Here is a 20,609-nt window from a genome sequence, read left to right as displayed (position 1 = left end):
ATCATGCATCAATGATATCAGCGGGCTTGTGATCACACACACTCCGTTCAAGAGAAGGGCAGGCAGTAGGTAGCACAAAGATTTGCCGCCCGAAGTCTTCAGTCGAACAAACACATCCTTGTTCGAAAGAATAGCCTTGGAGGCCTCAAGCTGACCTTCACGAAAACTATGGTGTCCAAATACGTCGGAAAGAACAGATTTCAGACCGAGTTCAAAATTCGCGCTTTCAGAGCCATTCCGCGCTTTGTGAAGAGTCTGCGCACAGCTGTGCGAATCAAGTACCCTATGCTATGTCTGAGACCTACCACTTTGGTACTAGTAAAAAGATTCTACCATTTCGTAACGGCCTACCCAAAGGGTTCCCACCTCCCAGCTTACCGTGTCTTCTACGCCTTCTGAAAACATCCTGCAGGTTTTTCAACGTAAGAATATATTGGCGATCGCAGGAGAAACGCGTCCACATCCAAGAGACTTTCTGTGTGACACATGGGAATAGTACTTACACTAATCGTGTTAGTAGCCCGAGGCTTTGTGACATACGAGCGAAGATGATCACCTAATAGCATAAACGGTAGGCGGTATGATCCCAGACCCTCTCCGGCGTTTTCGTGTTATACGGGAACCGGGCACGACGGCGCGAGAGGGTCTGGTACGAGGCTAGTCATTGTGACAATCCGGGGAACGGCAGGACGGGGAGAGACTGGTTCGAGTCTACAATTTTTTGTAGTTTTCACTGGCATATCGTCGGGGAGATAGGGGGGCAGCTTCCCCAATTTTTGTAGTATGCCTGTCAAGCAAAAGCGTCAGGTTTCGTTGCCATCAGGTTACCACACAGTGAGATGAATTATTATTTGTCATCACGCTGTCCCGACAGTGGAGGGCGGTGAACGTAAAAAGTAAAAAATTGCCAGTGTGATTGATCAGTCCACTAGCTTGAGGACAACGCTACGGAGGTGCTGTTTTCGTATACCGAGACGTTGCGCAAGATCCAATCCAGAGGTGTCAGAATAATGGCATCCACGTTGGGGACCCAATCTCAATGCGCGCGGTAACGGAATTGTTCTCCTGCCATCGGTCACTTTGGAAGTTCTCAGAGCCCTAGGCTCTAGAAGCTCTGGACGTTTTTGTAGTCTTGTGTAGCTATGCTCAAGTGCAGCTTTTGCACTGACGTCTATTGAAGCTCCTCGTTTTCTTTCACTTGTATTATAGTTATAGCTCGTTTTCACAACGATCGACCTACTCTATTTAGGGTGCATGACCATAGGCTGCTGATTGGGGCGGCCGTGGCCCCCATGGACTGGTTCCCCCGCCTATGACATCATCTCTGAGAACGTACGGTAAATATAGCCGTATTTTGTAAGATTTCGTTTACTGAAAGCCCTCAAAATTGGATCAATTTGCTTAACTGGACCCGTAGGCAAAAAAAACTGTAATAGAATCCAATGAATCAGACATTCAAATGCAAATGCTGCAGCTGTCAAGGGACGACGTCGACCTCATGTTTTGTTACGTAATCCATTGTACTTAGGTAAATAAATATTGACATAACGGTTAGCTTGAACGTGCAACCATTTCCAACCTCTTCCGAGCGTTTTACGTAAATCCGGCATGTGTGCGAAGAACCAGGTAACACGGGGAGTCCGAGACACATATCACTGTGATTGTTTGTCATCTGCCAGTGCTATGTATACTGTATGTGTGCGGGGTATAGGTGTTCGACTTAATTAATTAACGGGAGGTTTAGTCGTCGCATCGCATACGCCGATGATTTATCGCTTCTGTCTACAAGCAGAGAGAGCATTTCAGAGGTTATTGGAGATCTGCGAGAGTTTTGCAACAGACCACTGCCTGAAATTTAATATTTAGAAAAGTAAATCAGGAAGAGGCGATCCATTTACTGTAAAGAGACAGCCTTCTCCATCAATAGAGAGCATCTACCTGAAGTACATGTTTATTCATATAGGTCATAAATTATCGGCTGTTGCGAAAGAAACAACTGGTGCTGTGGAAGAGCAGTGTCGGAAGTTTACTCTTCATTATACTCAATTACGTAGGGGCTGTCAATTAACGGTGTGGGTTGTAATCCTACAGTCTACGGTCAACGATAATGTACTCCGTATTATTACCTGTATTGGGCTATGGATGCGAACTGTGGGATTTTGGACTGAGAAGTACCAAGCGTTTACTACATCAAGCTCGGAGAAAAGAGGGTATCGTAGAGGGCTAGGGATATCAAACAGAACATCTCTGCGAGAAACTCTTGGAAAACCTATCAGGGAAGCTCTAGATCTATTGCGTGTTAGCTAGCTCTCTTTCTTAATTACGTTAATACACGGTTAATTAAGCAATAGTCTCACAAATTTTCATGAAGCCGATAGTCTTCAGTGTACACGTACTGAGACTGTGGGTGCCGCCTACGCAGACAATCTCATTGGTTGAATGGCACCATTTGGCTCTAATCGTTTCAATTCTTGTTCCACAAAAAAACCAGGGAGAATGGATGCTTCCACTGACAGTGAGGCAACGTTTCTTGCTACAATCCCATTTCTTAATTCCTCAAACACATCCTCAAACCTTTCCAGCAAATCCTTTTATTTGTGACTCTGCTTCCCCTTGACACGCTATGAATGTGGCCAGTCTGAAAATAATTGACCACTTCAAGTTGAAATACTGCATTAAGACGCTTTCCAGTAAATTTGGGCCTTCTTCCCTCACGATTATCGATGGTACCCTGCATGACCACTTGTTACTCATAACGTAGACTGTACAGCTGATAGTCTATCTCTGTCTTGCCCAAAACCTCCAAGTGTTCCCCAAAATACGTTTTTTAGCTACATACGAGTATGTGCATGGGTGTTTAAATGTCGGAGCTGTTTTTCTAATGCATAAGCGTCTTAAATAATGTGCACTCATTTACTAACGAGACCAACACTCCTGTGTCCACTTCGAAATGTAATAAATTGTTTTTGTTTTTGTTGATGATTATTGATACTCTAAGGTGATGTCACTTGGGAAACTATGTACCCACCACGTGGACAGGAAATATATACTATCCCTGCTGAGTCATCCGTGACGGAAGCGTCGTCTGAAGTCTCATCGCTTGTGACTTGGTGAGCTATCTTCTGGAAGCTAGTAGCGGTTGAGTATGCTCGTGTTAAATGTCCCTGTTTCTTGCATTTCTGATACTCCTGCAGCTTTCAGGAAATGGCACCTCTATGCGTCATGGTTACGTAGCGGTAGATTCTGCCTTGTGTCACCGTTTGTATATAATTCTTCCTGGCCTGTGCATGGGCAACTGACTTTTTCTTCTGAGTTTTACTTACCGTCTTCATGCCCCGGACTATTCGAAAAGCATCTTCAAACGTCCATTTATCTTCTTCGAGCAGGCGTCTCTGAATGGGTTCTTCACAAACTAGACGATCTCGCAGAATGACCGATAGTGTGCCGTCAAACTCGATGTCAGACGACAATTATCGCCGAAAGTTTGCCACAAGGTCTCCAATGGATTCTCCTGGTTGCTGGGTCCGAATGTTAATTAAACTGGATTGCTGGAGGATTTCAAATAGTTTAGAGTTGAGATGCTCCTACACTTTCTTGGTAATCTTATCATAATCGACCGTATCGGTGCATGGACGTGGGAGCTATATATATACCAAGGTAGGGATCACTAGGAAATTTGGCATCCCCGAGTAATATTCTCTGAGGGTCTGAGACACCCCTCTTGGCATCCCTTGGGGAATTTGCTATCCCGTACTCATATTGTGTAGGTAAACTGTCAGTCGGCTGACGAACTACGGTGCACTTCTAAAAAGTAATTGTGAGACGCTAGACGATCATGTGCCGCCATGCAACAGACTGCACGAACTTAAGCTGATGTCATAGGTTTTAGTACGAAACACCGATTAACCTATGACACAAATTCTGGTACAAAATGAATCTAGTGCCGTCTATCTGTGTACGTCTCGATTGTCTCTCACCATTTTTCAATTAGTCCTACCATTCTAAGAAGTGTTGCAGAAACCGAGAGAAGTATATTACACGGTCCGAACTGTAGCAAGTTTAGTTGGAAAGAAGTGATGTCTGCCGGCTGTGCGTATACTTTAGTCGTACGTTGATCTTTGCGTCACCATTTAGGTTAAATGGTGTCTGGTATTACAATGACATCACCATGCATATGAATAAGGTCGTGCACTCTGCATGTTCCCAGTACGTGGCACATGACCGTATATATATATATATATATATATATATATATATATATATATATATATATATATATGACTCATCGGAAGTACTCGTCAGCCGACTGATCGTTTAGCTACATGATGCATTGCCACCAAACGCACCTATATAGCCACGCATAGCACATGGACAGCTAGTCAATTGTAACTTGAATTAAACGAAGTAAACGTTGAATTGCCGTTTGTTCTACAGCAGAGGGGAGAACTGTGGTGTGTTTGCTATTGCATTTGCTTTACATTAATTTAGGAGATGATGGATGATGTAGCAAGCCTGAAATTCGACCAACCACGAATGAAGGACCATCTACCAGATTTCGGCAATGCGCCCAAACAACTGCTAGCCGCACTCATATACACACACACACACACACACACACACACACACACACACACACACACACACACACACACACACACACACACACACACACACACACACACACACACACACACACACACACACACACACACACACACACACACACACACACACACACACACACACACACACATATATATATATATAGACTTCGCCGTAGAAATTTGCCACAACTGTTAACAGTTTGATGTCTAAAGAATGTGAGGACTGGTTTTACGTTGGCTGTCTTCAACATCTACCACAACAAAGTGACAAATGGCGCTGTAACTGTTTGTAAGAACGCTGTGGCTATACGGTAGACGATCTAGAGTAATTTGCTTTATAACGAAGTTAACTGAAATAAACGTTTTCAGTCACAAATTTAATTAGAAACAAACACGTGATTTTTAACGTTAGCTTGTTAGAAATTTAGCAAAAAACACAGTCTATAAAACAGGGATTGCAATGTCACGTTTTTAGATATGCGAAACATGTACGGCTCGGGGATGCCAAATTCCCTAGGAAATACGGCTCGGGGCGCTACATTCTCTAGCAAATACGGCTCGGAGGTGCCATATTCTCTAGTAAATACGGCTCGGGTGCCATGTTTTCTAAGAAATACGGCTCGGGGTGCCATATTCTCTAGGAAATACGGCTCCGGGTGCCATATTGTCTAGCAAATACGGCTCGGGTGCCGTGTTTCTAAGAAATACGGCTCGGGGTGCCATATTCTCTAGGAAATACGGCTCGGGGTGCCATATTCTCTAGAAAATACGCCTCGAGTGCCATATTTTCTAAAATACGGCTCGGGGGCCATATTCTCAAGGAAATACAGCTCGGGGTGCCATATTCTCTGAGAAATGCGGCTCGGGGTGCCATATTCTCTAGGAAATACGGCTTGAGGATGCCAAATTTCCTGGGAAATACGGCTTGGGGATACCAAATTCCTGGGAAATACGGCTCGAAGATGCCAAATTTCCTAGGAAATACGGCTCGCGGGATACCATATTCTGTAGGAAATAGGGTTCGTGGGATGCCAAATCCTCTAGGAAATACGGCTGGGGATGCCAAATTCCCTAGGAAACACGGCTCGGGGATACTCACTTTCCTGGGATGCCAAACTCCCTAGGATATGTACGGTTCGGGGACGCAATACGTCCCAAAGGGATACCAAATTCCCTAGTGAATATGGTTCGGGGATGCCAAATTCTCTATGACACTGGTGTGGACCACATGCACAGTCAGCAACACTGCCCGTTTCTGGCCGACGTCCTCAACGTTGTTGACGGATTGCCAAAAGGAAGGGTAGCTGCAAGATGTAGTCGTTCATTCTTCCTGTTGTTAGTTAAATACCCCGTCCGACTTCCCTATCGTGGCCGCCATTGCCGCTAGAGGTTCGTTTGTTGCCAATGTAATAGATGGCATGCACACAGCTTGTAATATATTTTTACCGTATTTCAATCCCGCCAAAAAAAGGATGCCTACAGTGCGTCGATCCGTTACCAACGTCGCGTCTTTCCGAACACAATATAACAAAAACTATACATTTATAAAAAAGACAGCATTCATTCGCTATCAATTATCAAACCAACACCAACACAACTGCGTTTGCTAATACTATGGAAATTTCGTTCTACACTGTACCGTAGAGATTAATGTCAAGTTTTCTTCCATTATAGTTGGTTGATTGTTGGAATACTACAATTCGTGTTCGTTCAGCCATGAGAATCAGTTTGTCATGTCTACAAGAGGTTTCAGTAGGCCAGCAACCTGTTTCAAAACAACAAACACCTCATCAATACATGCAAACAGCCGATCACTTTCTCACTACAACATCTTTACAAAGCTAAATATGTATCGTAAGCTTGTGCTTTATACACGATGCTCAATTCAAGTACAATAAACTCATACCGGTAACGAATTTAAGTGTTCTTTAAAAATTGTCGAAAAAACTCTAGATGTTTGTGTGTGTATACACTTATCTAAAGATTAAAATACCGGAATAAAAATCTGTGTGGTATAGTGTGCGGAAATGTTACGGTATAGCATAATACGTGGATTACTATTTAGTCTAACCCATGCATGCATTATGCAAAGTTACTAATCGCGCATGAGTTCTAGTACTTCAATGTCCGACATTATTAAGGCGGATTACTGTTGAATGAAACTGTCAAGGCTGCTGCTATTCAGTTGCTCTTCCAGATGAAAAACTCCACGTTAGCGTGCACAATGTCTAAAGCCGAGTTCACAATATGCGACGGACAGCAGTCCGTTTCGCTCCGTGACGTTTGCGGTCAGGTTCGTTCTGTCAAAAGTTGACGCATACAGAGTTCCACAGTTTGTAGAGCATCCACCTCTATATAAGTGTATACGTCACTTTTATTTTCTTAATGGAAAGAAAACTCTGTTATTGTCTGTGTGTACTGAGCAGATACCGATGAAGCAAAAAACAGGAATTAAGGATAAAAATGCCAATTATTAATAAACGTATGGATGGAATTGGCTTTTACTAATGATTTGAAGAATTTAGTAAACGTAAAGCACAATCTTCTAGTCACAGTGAACAAACAAAAAACAGAGTATTGTGTACTACAACAATCCAACAATTCAAAGAGTCATCAAGCCATCAGTATCAAAGCTGGTCGACCTCCTTGAAAACCAGCTCGACATCGGTCAACCGACAAAACATCCAAAGGTCTGAGTATTCTAGGTTGAAGATACGTATGCAGCTTAGACACATATTATAGACCTTCGCATCATCAAGTTATAAATAACGTTGTCTGTACGTATATACTTCTCGTTCTTCTTTCTATGCATATGACCTCAATGCGCATGCATGATTCGTCAAAAACACGTCAAGGCTGTCTTAGTTTGCTTACACCTTGACGTCTGGCAAGATAGCAGGAATAAACAATTAAAAGACTGCGTTTCTTATGTATACCCACGCACACAAACGCGCGCACGTGCACACGGCACACGCAAACGCACAAGCACACGCACGCACACACACACACACACACACACACACACACACACACACACACACACACACACCACACCACACCACACTAATGCATTATCGAGACTGGGTGGATCGTTAGTTAAGCACCCTAGCTTGTACAGTTAAAAAGTTTAACAACATATCATGCAGTTCTGTAGTGTACATGTGCCGCAAGCTAATCAGAATTTAGTTTATGCACTACAAATTGATCTAACTTAATTAACAAACTTCGATGCTTAAATACGCACGTCTAGCGTAAGAAAGTTCTCACTTTGTCAACGTTTGGTCTTCGGTTGTAATCTCTGGTTGTTGCATTGTGCGCCACATTTAGTAATTCAAGTCCAACGTTCTTGTTCACAACTACCCTATCTCTCTCCTTTGGCCACCTTGCCCTTGGGTCCAGCATCTTTGCAAGGTCAACATTCTGTCGACTGACGTCTTCCATGTAGTCTTTCTGTACACGAATAGAACAACAGTAAGTACGTTACTCCATTTCTTAGAGTGCAATGTCTACTTCAGATGTTGGGGTTTCTGTACAAGCAATACACGTGCCTAACGATATAGTGACCATAGTAATCAATGACCAGGTGCTCAAGTACTATGCTTAAGATCATGACAACCACAGTTTTTAATATGTAACGTCTACCAACGCTGTGTTACTAAATGAATTGGAGACTAAAAGAGTCAAGACGTCCAAATTATCCACATATTGAAATCTTGACTAATTTCTCTGCCTGCATGCCTCCTACTATTATTGTCAGTCATTTCATGCCGCATGCTGGCCTTAGGTAAGTTTGTTGTCACGACTATGCTTATTCCACGTCAACATTATCTAGTTAAAACATGACTGCACACACGTTTTTTCACAAACATAAGTACTGTGACAAAACTCATGGAATAGCTGTTTGACAAGCTATAAGCAGACTTTCAACTATTCATTAGCAAAACAGTTGCTCACAGTGCCAAATCAGTTCCAAACTAGTTCTTGGCTTTTCTTCAGTTATGTCCAGAGGTGGTTATGCCACTGCTCATTCAATATTAATAGCCAAATTTTACCCAAACCCCCAATTTACTACAAATACCTTACAACTGCTGACGAACAACAGTGCAAGCATTTTGTCGTCTCAAAAACAAGTAATCACGTGGTCTGTCTTGTTATTGATCACTGCATTTGCATATAAAACTACAGAGTCTAACCAAATTTTGTTTCTTCTTGCTGGAATACGGTGGCAAACCAGTAGCTAATTCATACAATATCTAGTCATGAAACAAATACTAATTCAACGTCTGAGAAGTAAAATTACGTAACAGAAGAAACATGACAAACCATTCCAAAACCATAAACATCTACTGCTGGCAATAAGACACCCTCAATTGCTTCTGGAGACATATATGGGTGCGTCCCAACAGATTTTATCCCTGACAGACTATGAATACTTTCAGTATCCATTACAACTGCCAAGCCGAAATCACTCAACTTAGCATCAAATTCCTTCCCAATAAGCACATTAGCTGACTTGACATCACGATGCACAACAGGTGATTTGTATCTGTTGTGCAAAAAGTTCAAAGCAGTAGCAATATCCCGAGCAATTGTCAGTCGAACTCGCCAACTAAGGGGCTCGGTTTTGTCCTAAAAATAGTTCCAATTAGCAATGCACGTATTGACTGTATATACACATATTGTTAGTGTGTCTGCCTTTCAGCAGAGCTGCCAAGCAGCCAGCAGACTTCCCACAAAGACACGAACACAAACTAACAAAGGTATAAATACACAAAAACAAAAACAAGCACAAAAACATGCAATCTGGTAAGCACAGATTCACTTGAGAGCACGCACACACGCACATAAACATCTGGTCAAGTCTTAGCCAACATTTAAGACCAACCGCTATTAATATTAATGGTCATGCCCAACAGTCTTTATTTTGTAATAGTAATTAAAAACTATTCAATTAGTTTATTTAGTTCCTAGCAGCACATTATCTTTAAGGCAATGTAGCTCTTCTCCAAGTGCATGCAATTAGGTTCCCAATATAATTGAACAGCATTGTCTTGGCCACACATGGCTACCTGATTGATTCAGAATCCAACAGGAAAAAATGTAAAAAGCCCATAAAAGGAAGATGGGTAACCCGCCGCTAATTTATAGATGAAAAGCTCGTGCTTGTAAGGAGAATTCGCAATAGTACCAACGAGATGTGATTAGCCTCTGGCAAATGATCATGAGTTATCCTCAAGCCAATGCTATTTGGGTCAACCAATCAAGCACTCAACATAACACTGCATCTCTCGAGTCTAGCGCTAGAGTTGCACTTGCAACGTATACTTTATTTAAATCCCACAAAAATAGATGGTGTGGTTTATTTTCTTTTAGCAGCTGCTTCCGAATCACTTGTGGTACTCATCCAACTTCCTCAGACTATGCGTTCCATCCAGCAGCCAACCTGATTCTTCCCACAAAAGGACATTGATGATATTCAAACAATTTTTGACCACTTACCAACGTTCATTTTGACAGTAAAGATAGTTATCAGTAAATTTTTCATATACTAAATAGAACATTAATCAGCTAATGATACACTAGCCTAATCTGCAAAGTGCTCTTTAACAACTTGCAATTAGTTCAATCATATAACAAAAGTTGGGTCCAAAAAGTTACATAGAGATTTACTTACTTGAATAACCATTATAAGAAGGCTATTCCATACACAACGTTTGCACATCTCATTGCTCCATAAATTTCACAAGTGGTCAAATTTCTCGAGGAATCTTAGTCTAGCCTCAGCCATTAGGCCTTTTGTCTACTAACCTTAGCAGCTGTAATAGTTATAATTATTGCATCTTTTTGTTCACCTTGCAGTCCAATCTATGTGATAGAGCACCTCGTTCCATGTACTCATAGATTAGGCACAATTCTGGACCATCACTTGAAAAACCAAGTAGACGAACAACATTTGGGTGAACATATCGTGTCAAAATGTTCATCTCTACACCAAACTGCTTGCGACTCAACTTTGTCTGAGTTGGATTTAAGCTGGAAGCCTAAAAACATACTTTAGTAATATAGTGCATCATTTGTTGGCATGGTAACCTTTTTAAAACGTTTCACTGCGACGGTGTACTTCTGTCCTGTTTCTGAGTGCAGCATTCCAAGAAACACCATCCCAAATGACCCAACTCCTAATCGTTTACCTCCTTCTTTGACTGGTCTGTCATTGAAACTGTCAGTAGCTCGCTGAACATGGTAGTATTTGCTCTCATAAATAGGGTGAATCTTCAAAAAGAACAATTAGTGTCGTTATTAATAACGTTAGGCTGAATCCACTGGCAAATGATGTCAGGCAGCAGGTGACATGTTGAGATTTAAAAACAAGGTAATGGTAAAACAGCATGCAGTGTATATACGAGCATCAGCCCTTGTCCAAAGTACTAGTAATGCTTATGATGTATAGCAAAACAACTCAACTAACCTAAAAATGCTGCAATTTCAAACACTAGAAAACTTTTGTAACACCCAAAAGACAGAATTATACTTACCTCAGGTTCTTCTTTATCTAAAGATGCAATTGCTGGAGATGGCACTGATTGTTGAACAGCGTCTGACGCCAAATGAAACACCAATTCCATAGTTTCACCTTCAAGACCTAGCCCAGATGAGCGACTAAGGTCCGGTTCCACGTTTTTTTGTGTTGGTATCAAAGAAGGCGAAACAGGTGCTAAAGCCTTTTGACATGATGGTGGAACATGGCGGGAAATCATCTCATCCTGTGTACTCCCTATGCGTCCTCTGGAAACGACTGCTAAAGATGGATCAATTGAAGATTCCTCTACATTATGTAAACCTGAGCATTGTACTGGTTTGACATTCATAGTCTTCAATCTTGCATCGACTCTATCTGAATGTTGAGGTGAATTTTTAGAGATTTGTTGCTCATAGAAAGATGATTGAAAAGCTGATGGCAAAGTTGGCGTCTGATCTTCACCGGGCGTAAACTGAAACGAACGGTCGTCGGATTTACCTTGTATTCTCATTCCGCCCATATTTACTTGCACGTAATTTTTCTTCTTTAAGTGTAGGTCGCCGTTTGCAAGAATACTCTCTTTTGTATCATCATCAATGCTAGTCTTTCCTTCAAGAATTCTCAACAATTTACCAGCTTGAGTATTTTCATCCGAGGTCAAAATTGTGTCCAAGTCTGATTTAGTTAATAACTCTCTAGAGTATAGAAAACTAGCAGCTTGATAAGCATCAATCTTTTCAGAATATTCAACAAATTTCGTCTGAATCAAACTAGTCTTCTATACAAGAAGCAATAAAGTTAGACAGAAATCTCTGGCAAAATTTTTAACAAACTTTATAAATATCATTAATTAATTAATTACCTAATTAATTATTTAAGTTTCGTCTCAGAGTTTGTACGTATCTACCTTAATTAAATGATCTGTTTGGCAGGAGAGACCGCTCCGCCGCTTTCAGCCTCAACTGACGTTGTGGCTAAGACATGCATTGCAAGTCGACGCGGTCTACTAGTAGACAAGCCTCTATACAAAGACAACACGTTCACTTCTATGCAACACTTATCGTTAAACTCTCAACCTCTCTGACACAATCCCGCTTCCAAATTTGTCAATTAACTTCCACGCCTCCGTTGCAGGGTTCCAAACAAAAAAAAGAAAGCCACATTTTGCCTCCTGCTGGCCACTCTCAAATGCAAACCCACTTAATTAAACATGCAAAAATTGAGATACAGCTAATATTAATACTAAAAGTAGATAAGTGCTGCCTAAATTACGACAATTGGAAATAAAATTAACTACACTGATTGAGATAAACAAGGATCAATCAATTCACAAACCAACCTCAATCCTAACGTTTCCTTTTAACTAGTCAAATTGTCTTCATAGTGTTGATTGAGATAGCCATAGCTACTTGGACATACAAACTAGACACTATGAACACTTGTTCAGCAGCATGCCATTAAAACTATGCCAGTGTAATGCCACTGACCCATCTCTTCGATACTATAGTCTAGCAACATTACATTACACATTATTCCATAACCAGCGGTCGAATAATATTTATAGCTTCACCAAAACTCACTCTCATTTTCACTAATAACACGTACAGCACTGCACTATTAAAAATACCGACACACTGGAATGTGATTGAATAACGTTTTTAATTACCGTTAACCAAAAGAGCAAAATTAGACAAACGTAAGCAGCCTCTGTGTTTCGCAACGTAACCAGCGTGCATAAACCCAGCCTAAATCAAAGCTCAATAGATACACAATCAGACCCTAATCAAAGCATTTATTTGCAAAACATCTCCATGACACTTAATAAAAATGCTCAACATCACACTACTGCACAACGACGAAAAAGGCAAACGTGAGACTATCAATTAATTAAGCATGCAAACAACAAATTACACATCAGGCAAATTAAGAAATCAATAAACTATCGTACGTTATCCATCTAATTATCATATTGCAACAATGACAACGCTATAAATATACGATATAACAATCAATACCAAATTTTCACTTATTAATAACACATCAGCAATTAATCCATCAAAAAACTCTTATAATAGTTGACCTAAGTGAAACCAAAACGGTAAACGTTAAAGACATGTACAGTAGGTTACGTCTCCTTTGCTGTCCTGGCAAATCTTCAACTTCAGCTCTATCAAACCTTTACGACTTAGCATGCTTTGTGAATTGTTCATTCACCATGTTTTGATTTGATCCCGGTTCTCGTTCTAATAAAAATATTGAGTAGAAGATTGCATTTGTAGAAGTAATCAGTTGTGTGTTTAAAAAAGCTTCTTTTCAACCGACGATAAAACGACTAAAATGGTTCCTAAACAGCTACAACACTTGACTGTCCATATATATATATATATATATATATATATATATATATATATATATATATATATATATAATTCAAGGGCTTGTTTCGGCTATTTTTTTGATGCTGGCCCACGGGTTTGTTAGCTCAGCTTTATTTATAATTGTGACTCTTTTGTACGAACGCCACCATACCCGTTTAGTAAAATATTATCGTGGGGTGGCAATTACTATGCCTATTTTTTCTATTATAATGTTATTAATGACTTTGGCCAATATGGCGGTTCCTTTAAGCTGTAATTTTGTGGGGGAGTTTTTGTCGCTTTTAGCAGCATATATATATATATATATATATATATATATATATATATATATATATATGTGTGTGTGTGTGTGTAAGATAATGTCATAGTTTCGTTTACTACTACAGCGAGCAGTTGTATACTTAACTCGATAGAACATCATGCAAACTTTCACTCTTAGACATATTAAACTGTTATTATAATATTGTTATTAGAAATAACTGGAATGTACTCTTTTAGGTTGTAAACCACAAATTAAGTACAATTTACCTGAATTGTTTCACCATACCAAAAACACAAATCTTCTGGCATCAGCATCTCCAATCCACCAGTAGAGAGAAACACGGCTGATGAGGTTGATGGTCTAACATTAGGTAAAGAAACAAAGTCAGCATTATGTGGTTCAGACTGGTTTGACAGCAAAACGCAAGGCACAAAAGAAAGTCCACTGAATGATTCGTAAAGAGCGACAGTTGCCTGAAGATACGAAGATATTCTTGTCCTTATATTTTTACATATTTCAGCAGTTAGCGAATAATTGTCTTTCCCTTTTACCACTTGTACTACAATACTAATATAGTAGTCATGGTATTCAACATCCAGCAAGTGATGTGGGTAGACTTGAAACCGAAAACTTCGCTTGGCACAAGACTTCACGTCCGGAAAATGCTTAATCAGATGAACAACAACATAGTAATATACAAGCAATGGAATATCCACTCTTACTACACCAGGAGATCTAAATGCCAGTGAGCTGATACTCCTATAACCATACAATGCAGGTAGTGCCTGCAACTTCAGAGCTGATGGAAACAGATAGAATGCTTGATGGCCATAACAATCCTTCATTGACATACAATTAGGTAACGACTGCTGACAATGACTGCTGCATTGACACAATGCTGGATCCAAGAGAGTCCCCGAGACATGCAAAGAATAAGAGAGGCCAGCAGGAGATCTACTTTGCAAAACTTTCATTACGTTGTCTTTAGGAAGAAGCCCGTGTCGGCGGGCAGCAGAAATGAGAGTGCTATTGACTTCCACGTCAATAAAATGACAATCATCGCAACACTTTGTCGCAAGGGACACAAATGATTCTGGATGAATAGTTACAAATACAGAAGAAAGTCCTGAGCCTTGAGAAAAGCCTGAGTCGTCAAGGCTTGAAAGCCCAAACTGAGTTGACGTTTGCAGAGAGAGCTGTGGATGTCCACTACCATCAGATACTTCTACATTTTTTAGTATCGTATCACTGGAAAGGAAGCACAAAAGTAACCCTTGCTGCTGAAAATGAGTGACAACTGCATATGTATTAGCATCTGCCTTCTTCTTTTTGATCAAACCAATCAACTCATGAACTGTCATGTCTTTACTGTAAGAGCATTTCCTCAATCGAATGATATTCTCTAATTCTAGCCACTCACAGTCAGAGAATTCACAAATAGCTAAATTTCTTAAAGTTTCTACCAAATTTTGATTTGGTAATGTCAATGATAGCAGCTTTGATCCTTTTTTCCAATGCCATATTTCTTCATTCAACATAGTCAAACCTAACTTGTCCTGAAGAGACCACCTAAGTGTTGTAACCGTTTTCATTTCAGCCGCAACACAGTCACCATCCTGGATACTAATCATATAAGTTATAGGTCTAGTTGACTTAGCATTGAATGATTGGATCAGTCTACACTTGAGTCCAGAATCCAACAGTATAGCACAGAGGTCTGACATCCAACTTGGAAATGCGACATTATCAATTAGCTCATTCTCCGGTAACAGAAAAATAGCAGCAGAAGATGTAGCACTACGAAGAATTGAAGTAATAGTGCTGAGACATGTAACAACGGCAGTGCAAATCCACCGAGTCCCTGAACCTTCCGGAAAGCCAACCACTTGAACAAGAGTAACTTCTGATGAGCACGCTGGTGTATGAGGTAAAAATTCTATTCCACCCAAAATACCAGAAAGGATGTCCTTTGTTCTTGATACACAGATCCAATTCAAAATCCTTGCACATTGAGTAGGCATTGAATCCGAACTGCTCCTAGTCTTGCAAGTTCCTTCACCTAATACAGGTCAAACTCAATCAATAACAGCATGTTCCTCAAGCTGACAAATATAAGAGTCGAAACAAAAGAGACACAAAAATACCCTTTCACGTATACCAACCTGATGTTGCGCAATCAGGAGAATACCCTGAACTTTGCAAAGCATCGTGACGTAATTTGAACTCAGAAAGACTGCGACTATGCGTAGAATACCTTGGAGGACTAAGAGACGTAAGAGAAAGACGGGCAGAGTTTCCTTCATGGTCACCTCTTATGTCTGCACCATCTGAGAAAACAGCCCAACAACTATTATCGTCGATCAGCTCTCCACATCCATGACGCAACTGCTTCATCATTTTGTCTTTGTAAGTCTCAGAAAATGAAGCTTCTGGAAAACCACACTCCAGCAAAGCCACTGTTTCGTCAAGGTCACTTGTTGAGCTTATTTTTTCCTTCTCTGAATTAGAGCAAACCGCAATTAGGAAGCGTCAGGAAATCTATATAAATATTAAATCTTCCTTTTCATATAGACTCAAGAGGATTTACCCTGCTATACTTTTTCGTTGAGTAAGAGTAAACCAGTTGGAGAAAAACCCTTTGATTAAGTCCCTTCAATGTATATATAATTGAAGTCCGTTCTCCTCCTCAGTTGACGTAATGCAATTTTTTTTATTTAAAAAAAGGACTCTATTTGTACATGTATGTTACGTTTCGCTTTGCGCTGACAAACTCTGAAATTCTCCGTTCTAACTGGTTTCACTTCAAAACAATTCCCCGTTCCAATCTGTTTCACTTACGTACAGTACTCAAATTAGGAGAAAGCGTGGTTCCGTAATCCCTGAAAATGAACCTATGATGATGCATGCAACTATGAAACTTAGATAACGTCTCGTTACGCTTACAAAGACTACATGAACAGCAATTTCTCCAGTGTAATTTACATTACACTGACAAAACCACCTATAAAATTAGGATAGACGTAAGAATTGCATAAAGCAACAGAATTTCAAAACACTTGAAGAGAAACGTTGAGACCACTAGCAAGCACGACGGTATACGTGCATGGAGGTCTTTCTAGTAAAATTATCTCATTATTATTAACGGTATAATCGATTGCATTTCCTTACTAAGTGACAGTCCCAATAATTACCACTGTTTTTCATGAGTACGAGTATTAGCTTTACGTGCAAACTAAAGAAACAAGAAAGTTTGTGAGTTTCAAGTAACTCAATGTCCTTAGAGTGACAAACCACTATTTTTCCTGTGTAATTTACGTTAGAGTTATATCATTCTACAATTGTAAGCCTTCCTGCCAGAACAGTTCCTGTTTCACCACACAATTTCATCAGATGTCCAGATCAAATATCTAGTCTGTTACACAAGATTTCAATAAACTTGGACAAATCTGGCTAGTTACTTTCACCTATGTCATCCAAAAATAATTCCTGCATTTTCTTCTAACAATCATTCTTCAAAATATTGAAGAATATTCCACCTACGCCTACATAATTAGGTGTGCTGGGATAAATGCTGTCTACATCAAGAACTATGAAAGACAAAAAGTAATTTAATTGCCTCTCAGCAATATACGGTCAGCAATTAGTAATTACATCAAACTCATATATAATTTAATATTCAATATAAATATTTTAATGTCACCATATTCAGCTTCCACACACTCACTTCGCAATACCCTACCGCTCAGTTTCGGTAGTAACAAGGATATCATAATTACTAAAATGCAGACCAGCATCACACGTATATCTGTACTTAGACAATCGTTGTAGATTGTCCAAGAGGTAAAACTATCAACAGAAGACGTCAGAGCAATCTCTGTGTCGTAGAAAGGCGGGCTCGACCAAGAAAGAACAATCTCAAGCTGAAACATCAGTAACAAACAGAGAATTCCCACGAAAGCCATCGTCGACCAGAGAGGCGTAGTTGTATAATACGGGACACAAATAAGACGTGTTCGAGATGTTTCGGCCCTCGTAATTACCAGTAGTGAGACTGCAGCTGCTAGCGGTGAGTGGTATATAGCCTTGTAAATGCGACAGTTCTACACTTGTTGCCAAGTTATCGCTTGGGAAAAACTTTTAGTTAGCTAGGAGAGGATTCAATTCTATAGTCACGTGATCCAGCTAATACGAGCGTAGCGAGGCTTCTAACTCGGGTCGCACAACAGAAAGGGGCGTGGTCCTATATGGCTCTCTAACGAGCTGTTGGTGTGTGTGTGTGTGTGTGTGTGTGTGTGTGTGTGTGTGTGTGTGTGTGTGTGTGTGTGTGTGTGTGTACGTACCTCAAATTTCTCTTCCCACGACCACGTTTCATTAGAAGACCTACTTCACAAAATCGTTTCCGTGTTCGACAGATCAGCGTAGAAACGATTCATGCAAGTGACCAAGCGACGACTAAAAGCCTTATAATGAAGTCCAGTCTCCCCATCCTTTTGTATTGTAGCTAGGGATTGTGTGTACGTGAAAACCGATCCAGAAACATCTTCAGAAGCTGAATGCCGCCTCGCGTACAGTCAACTATTCACCCGTAACGGACTATATTAGGAAGTTTGCATGTTTACGGTAATTTTCATGGCAGGGTCTCAACAAATACGTGTACTGTCTAGCTATAGGGCGAGGAGTTTCAGTAGGTTACCTAGACTGTCAGAAAACTCCGTTGCGACGTGTACTCGCCATCAACTAGTTAATTTAATTAATTTAATAACCTCATTAATAACTAACTTTCTTAACTAAACTTTGATAACAGTTGTACGTTCGTTGCCTGATCATGGACCAGTCAGAATAAATGTATATAATTCGATCGAAGTTTGATTGAGGCTGATTACAGTGTACAAGCAAACCATAAAGTGTGTATACGTAAAAGTCAGATTTCAAACTCCAGATGAGGTCTCAAGCGACACAGTACTTAGAAATCTTTGATTGGTCATATTATATGTGCTAAAACAACGAGGAACATCAAATAAAAATGACACATTTTAAGACAACTCCACTGCAATCTTACAATACTTAATATACATCATAGAATAGTGTTGGTGCACAACATTACTGGTGTTGTCTTCTCGTCCAAGAATTTTCACTGTGCAAAGTTGCCGATACCACGTACAACTTTAATTAATGTATCATAATAAATTTTTAACGCATTTCTTGAAGCCTTATAATAGTCGATATTGTAATGATAATATAACTTTAAAAAATCCAAAGTGGTGTTATTAATTAATTAGGATGAGCTGGAACTTGAAAGTAAGTAAACAAACATCTTTACCCATAATAACAACAACAATAATAAAGGCAGCGAATCTTCCTGCTGCAACTGAGGGACTGGTTGTTGCTGCTCAAGACCAAGCTCTTCGGACTCGGTACTATGAGCGCAAGATTCTACATCGTGATGTCAGTCCTACTTGCCGCATGTGCAGTGTAGGCCTGGAAACAGTCGACCACATTGTGGCAGGCTGTAGTGCTTTGGCACCGATGGACTACACTGATCGACACAATCAGGTGGCCTCCATCATTCACTGGGATGTTTGTTGCCATTTTGGGGTTGCAGTGGAGAGCAGATGGTACCGGCATCATCCTGATAGGCTTGTGGAGACGGATGACATTACTATGATGTGGGATACCACCATCCCCACTGCCAGGAAGATCAAAGCCGATCATCCAGACATCTGTCTCAGCAATAAGAAGACAAATTCTTGTCTTCTTATTGATATTAGTTGCCCTGCTGATGGCAACATTGGCAATAAACATGCTGAGAAGTTGGTGAAGTACAGCGACTTGCGAGTGAAGGTAAGCCGCATGTGGCATTGTCAAACACTGGTGGTTCCGGTGGTCTTGGGAGCTTTGGACACAGTGCACGCAGGTATTGCACGGTGGCTGGAAATTATTCCAGGTCATCACAACCTGCAGCACTTACAGAAAACAGTGCTTCTGGGATCTACTCGGATCCTTCGTAAAGTCATGTCTTCTTTCTAGACAGGCGTGATGGTCTAAGTATATACGTATAATCTTCTGTCAACAAAAGCCTAAGACAATAGATCGAAAACGGCAGGGTCTGCAAAATGATACTACTTTGGCTGCTGGTGAGGCTATCTACAATGCTGAACAAATTAGAAACGACAAGCGTAAGAAATGCAACCTGGAGCTAGCTGGTCTACCAGACGGTACCGCAAGACAAAGTATCATCACTCTTACTAAACTCTATCCTCATGCGACCACAATGTTTCGCACTCAAGTGTAGTTCTCAAAGATGAAAGATGCGGCAGAGTACAAATTGGCTTTCTAAAATTTGTCACTAAATTCCAATCGAATTTTCTTTAAATCTGAAGAAGGCGTCAGTGGCACAATGCCTGATTTGTGCACGAAATTTATGGCTTTACTACAAAAGGAATTACAATATTGCAGAACATTCAATACAATTAAGATCAACAAATTCACTTACAGAAACACTTTGATATACAAGACGTTTGAAACTTTCGGTTTGTCATAAATCCGGTAATGGTCACTTCTGCTAGTGTATATCACGTTTTTCTGGAAAATCTAGCTGTGTCACTACCCAAAGAATCGGTTGTACATAACGAAAACAAAGAGTTTTTAGCTGCTTTTGAGGCTTTCCACACTGCCTTGAACTTCATAAAGCTTTGCTTGCAATGCAGTCACAAAGAAGGAGACATCTGTTTGATCATGCATGCCTATCACCCGCCACCAACTCAGGTCACAAGTTTATAATAATACGACCAACATGCATGCCTATACACAGATGTATCAGGTGCTATAGCTCACTGCTATAGCAT

The 20,609-nt window shown here is 40.3% G+C and overlaps 1 protein-coding gene across 2 annotated transcripts; it reads right to left on the bottom strand.

Annotated features, from left to right (window-relative positions):
- Window positions 1–6,027: 6,027 nt before the first annotated feature.
- Window positions 6,028–17,737, bottom strand: LOC134181325 (uncharacterized). 2 transcript variants are annotated; one of them, XM_062648580.1, is made up of 10 exons: window positions 17,489–17,737; window positions 15,927–16,262; window positions 14,031–15,823; window positions 11,141–11,902; window positions 10,695–10,877; window positions 10,457–10,645; window positions 8,928–9,233; window positions 8,798–8,857; window positions 7,872–8,054; window positions 6,028–6,369 (listed from the first exon to the last, which is right to left on the bottom strand). In XM_062648580.1, the coding sequence occupies exons 1-10, from the start codon at window positions 17,724–17,726 to the stop codon at window positions 6,328–6,330; spliced, it is 4,092 nt and encodes a 1,363-aa protein (XP_062504564.1). In that variant the 5' UTR covers window positions 17,727–17,737; the 3' UTR covers window positions 6,028–6,327. The 2 variants fall into 2 exon arrangements, with proteins under 2 accessions (XP_062504564.1, XP_062504565.1); XM_062648581.1 differs by lacking the exons at window positions 8,798–8,857; window positions 8,928–9,233.
- Between the last annotated feature and the right edge of the window lie 2,872 nt (window positions 17,738–20,609).

The sequence above is a fragment of the Corticium candelabrum genome, chromosome 6 (genome assembly GCF_963422355.1).
Source record: "Corticium candelabrum chromosome 6, ooCorCand1.1, whole genome shotgun sequence".
Taxonomy (NCBI): Eukaryota; Metazoa; Porifera; class Homoscleromorpha; order Homosclerophorida; family Plakinidae; genus Corticium; species Corticium candelabrum.
Note: the sequence above shows the minus strand (reverse complement) of the source record. Positions and strands in the feature narration are given on the sequence as shown.

Coding starts and splice junctions, on each gene's coding strand:
- LOC134181325 (XM_062648580.1), bottom strand. CDS start 17,726: ATGGCTTTCGTGGGAATTCTCTGTTTGTTACTGATGTTTCAGCTTGAG. Junction 15,824..15,926: donor TCCTGATTGCGCAACATCAG/GTTGGTATACGT, acceptor GACCTGTATTAG/GTGAAGGAACTTGCAAGACT. Junction 8,055..8,797: donor GCAAGAAGAAACAAAATTTG/GTTAGACTCTGT, acceptor ATTCGTGTACAG/AAAGACTACATGGAAGACGT.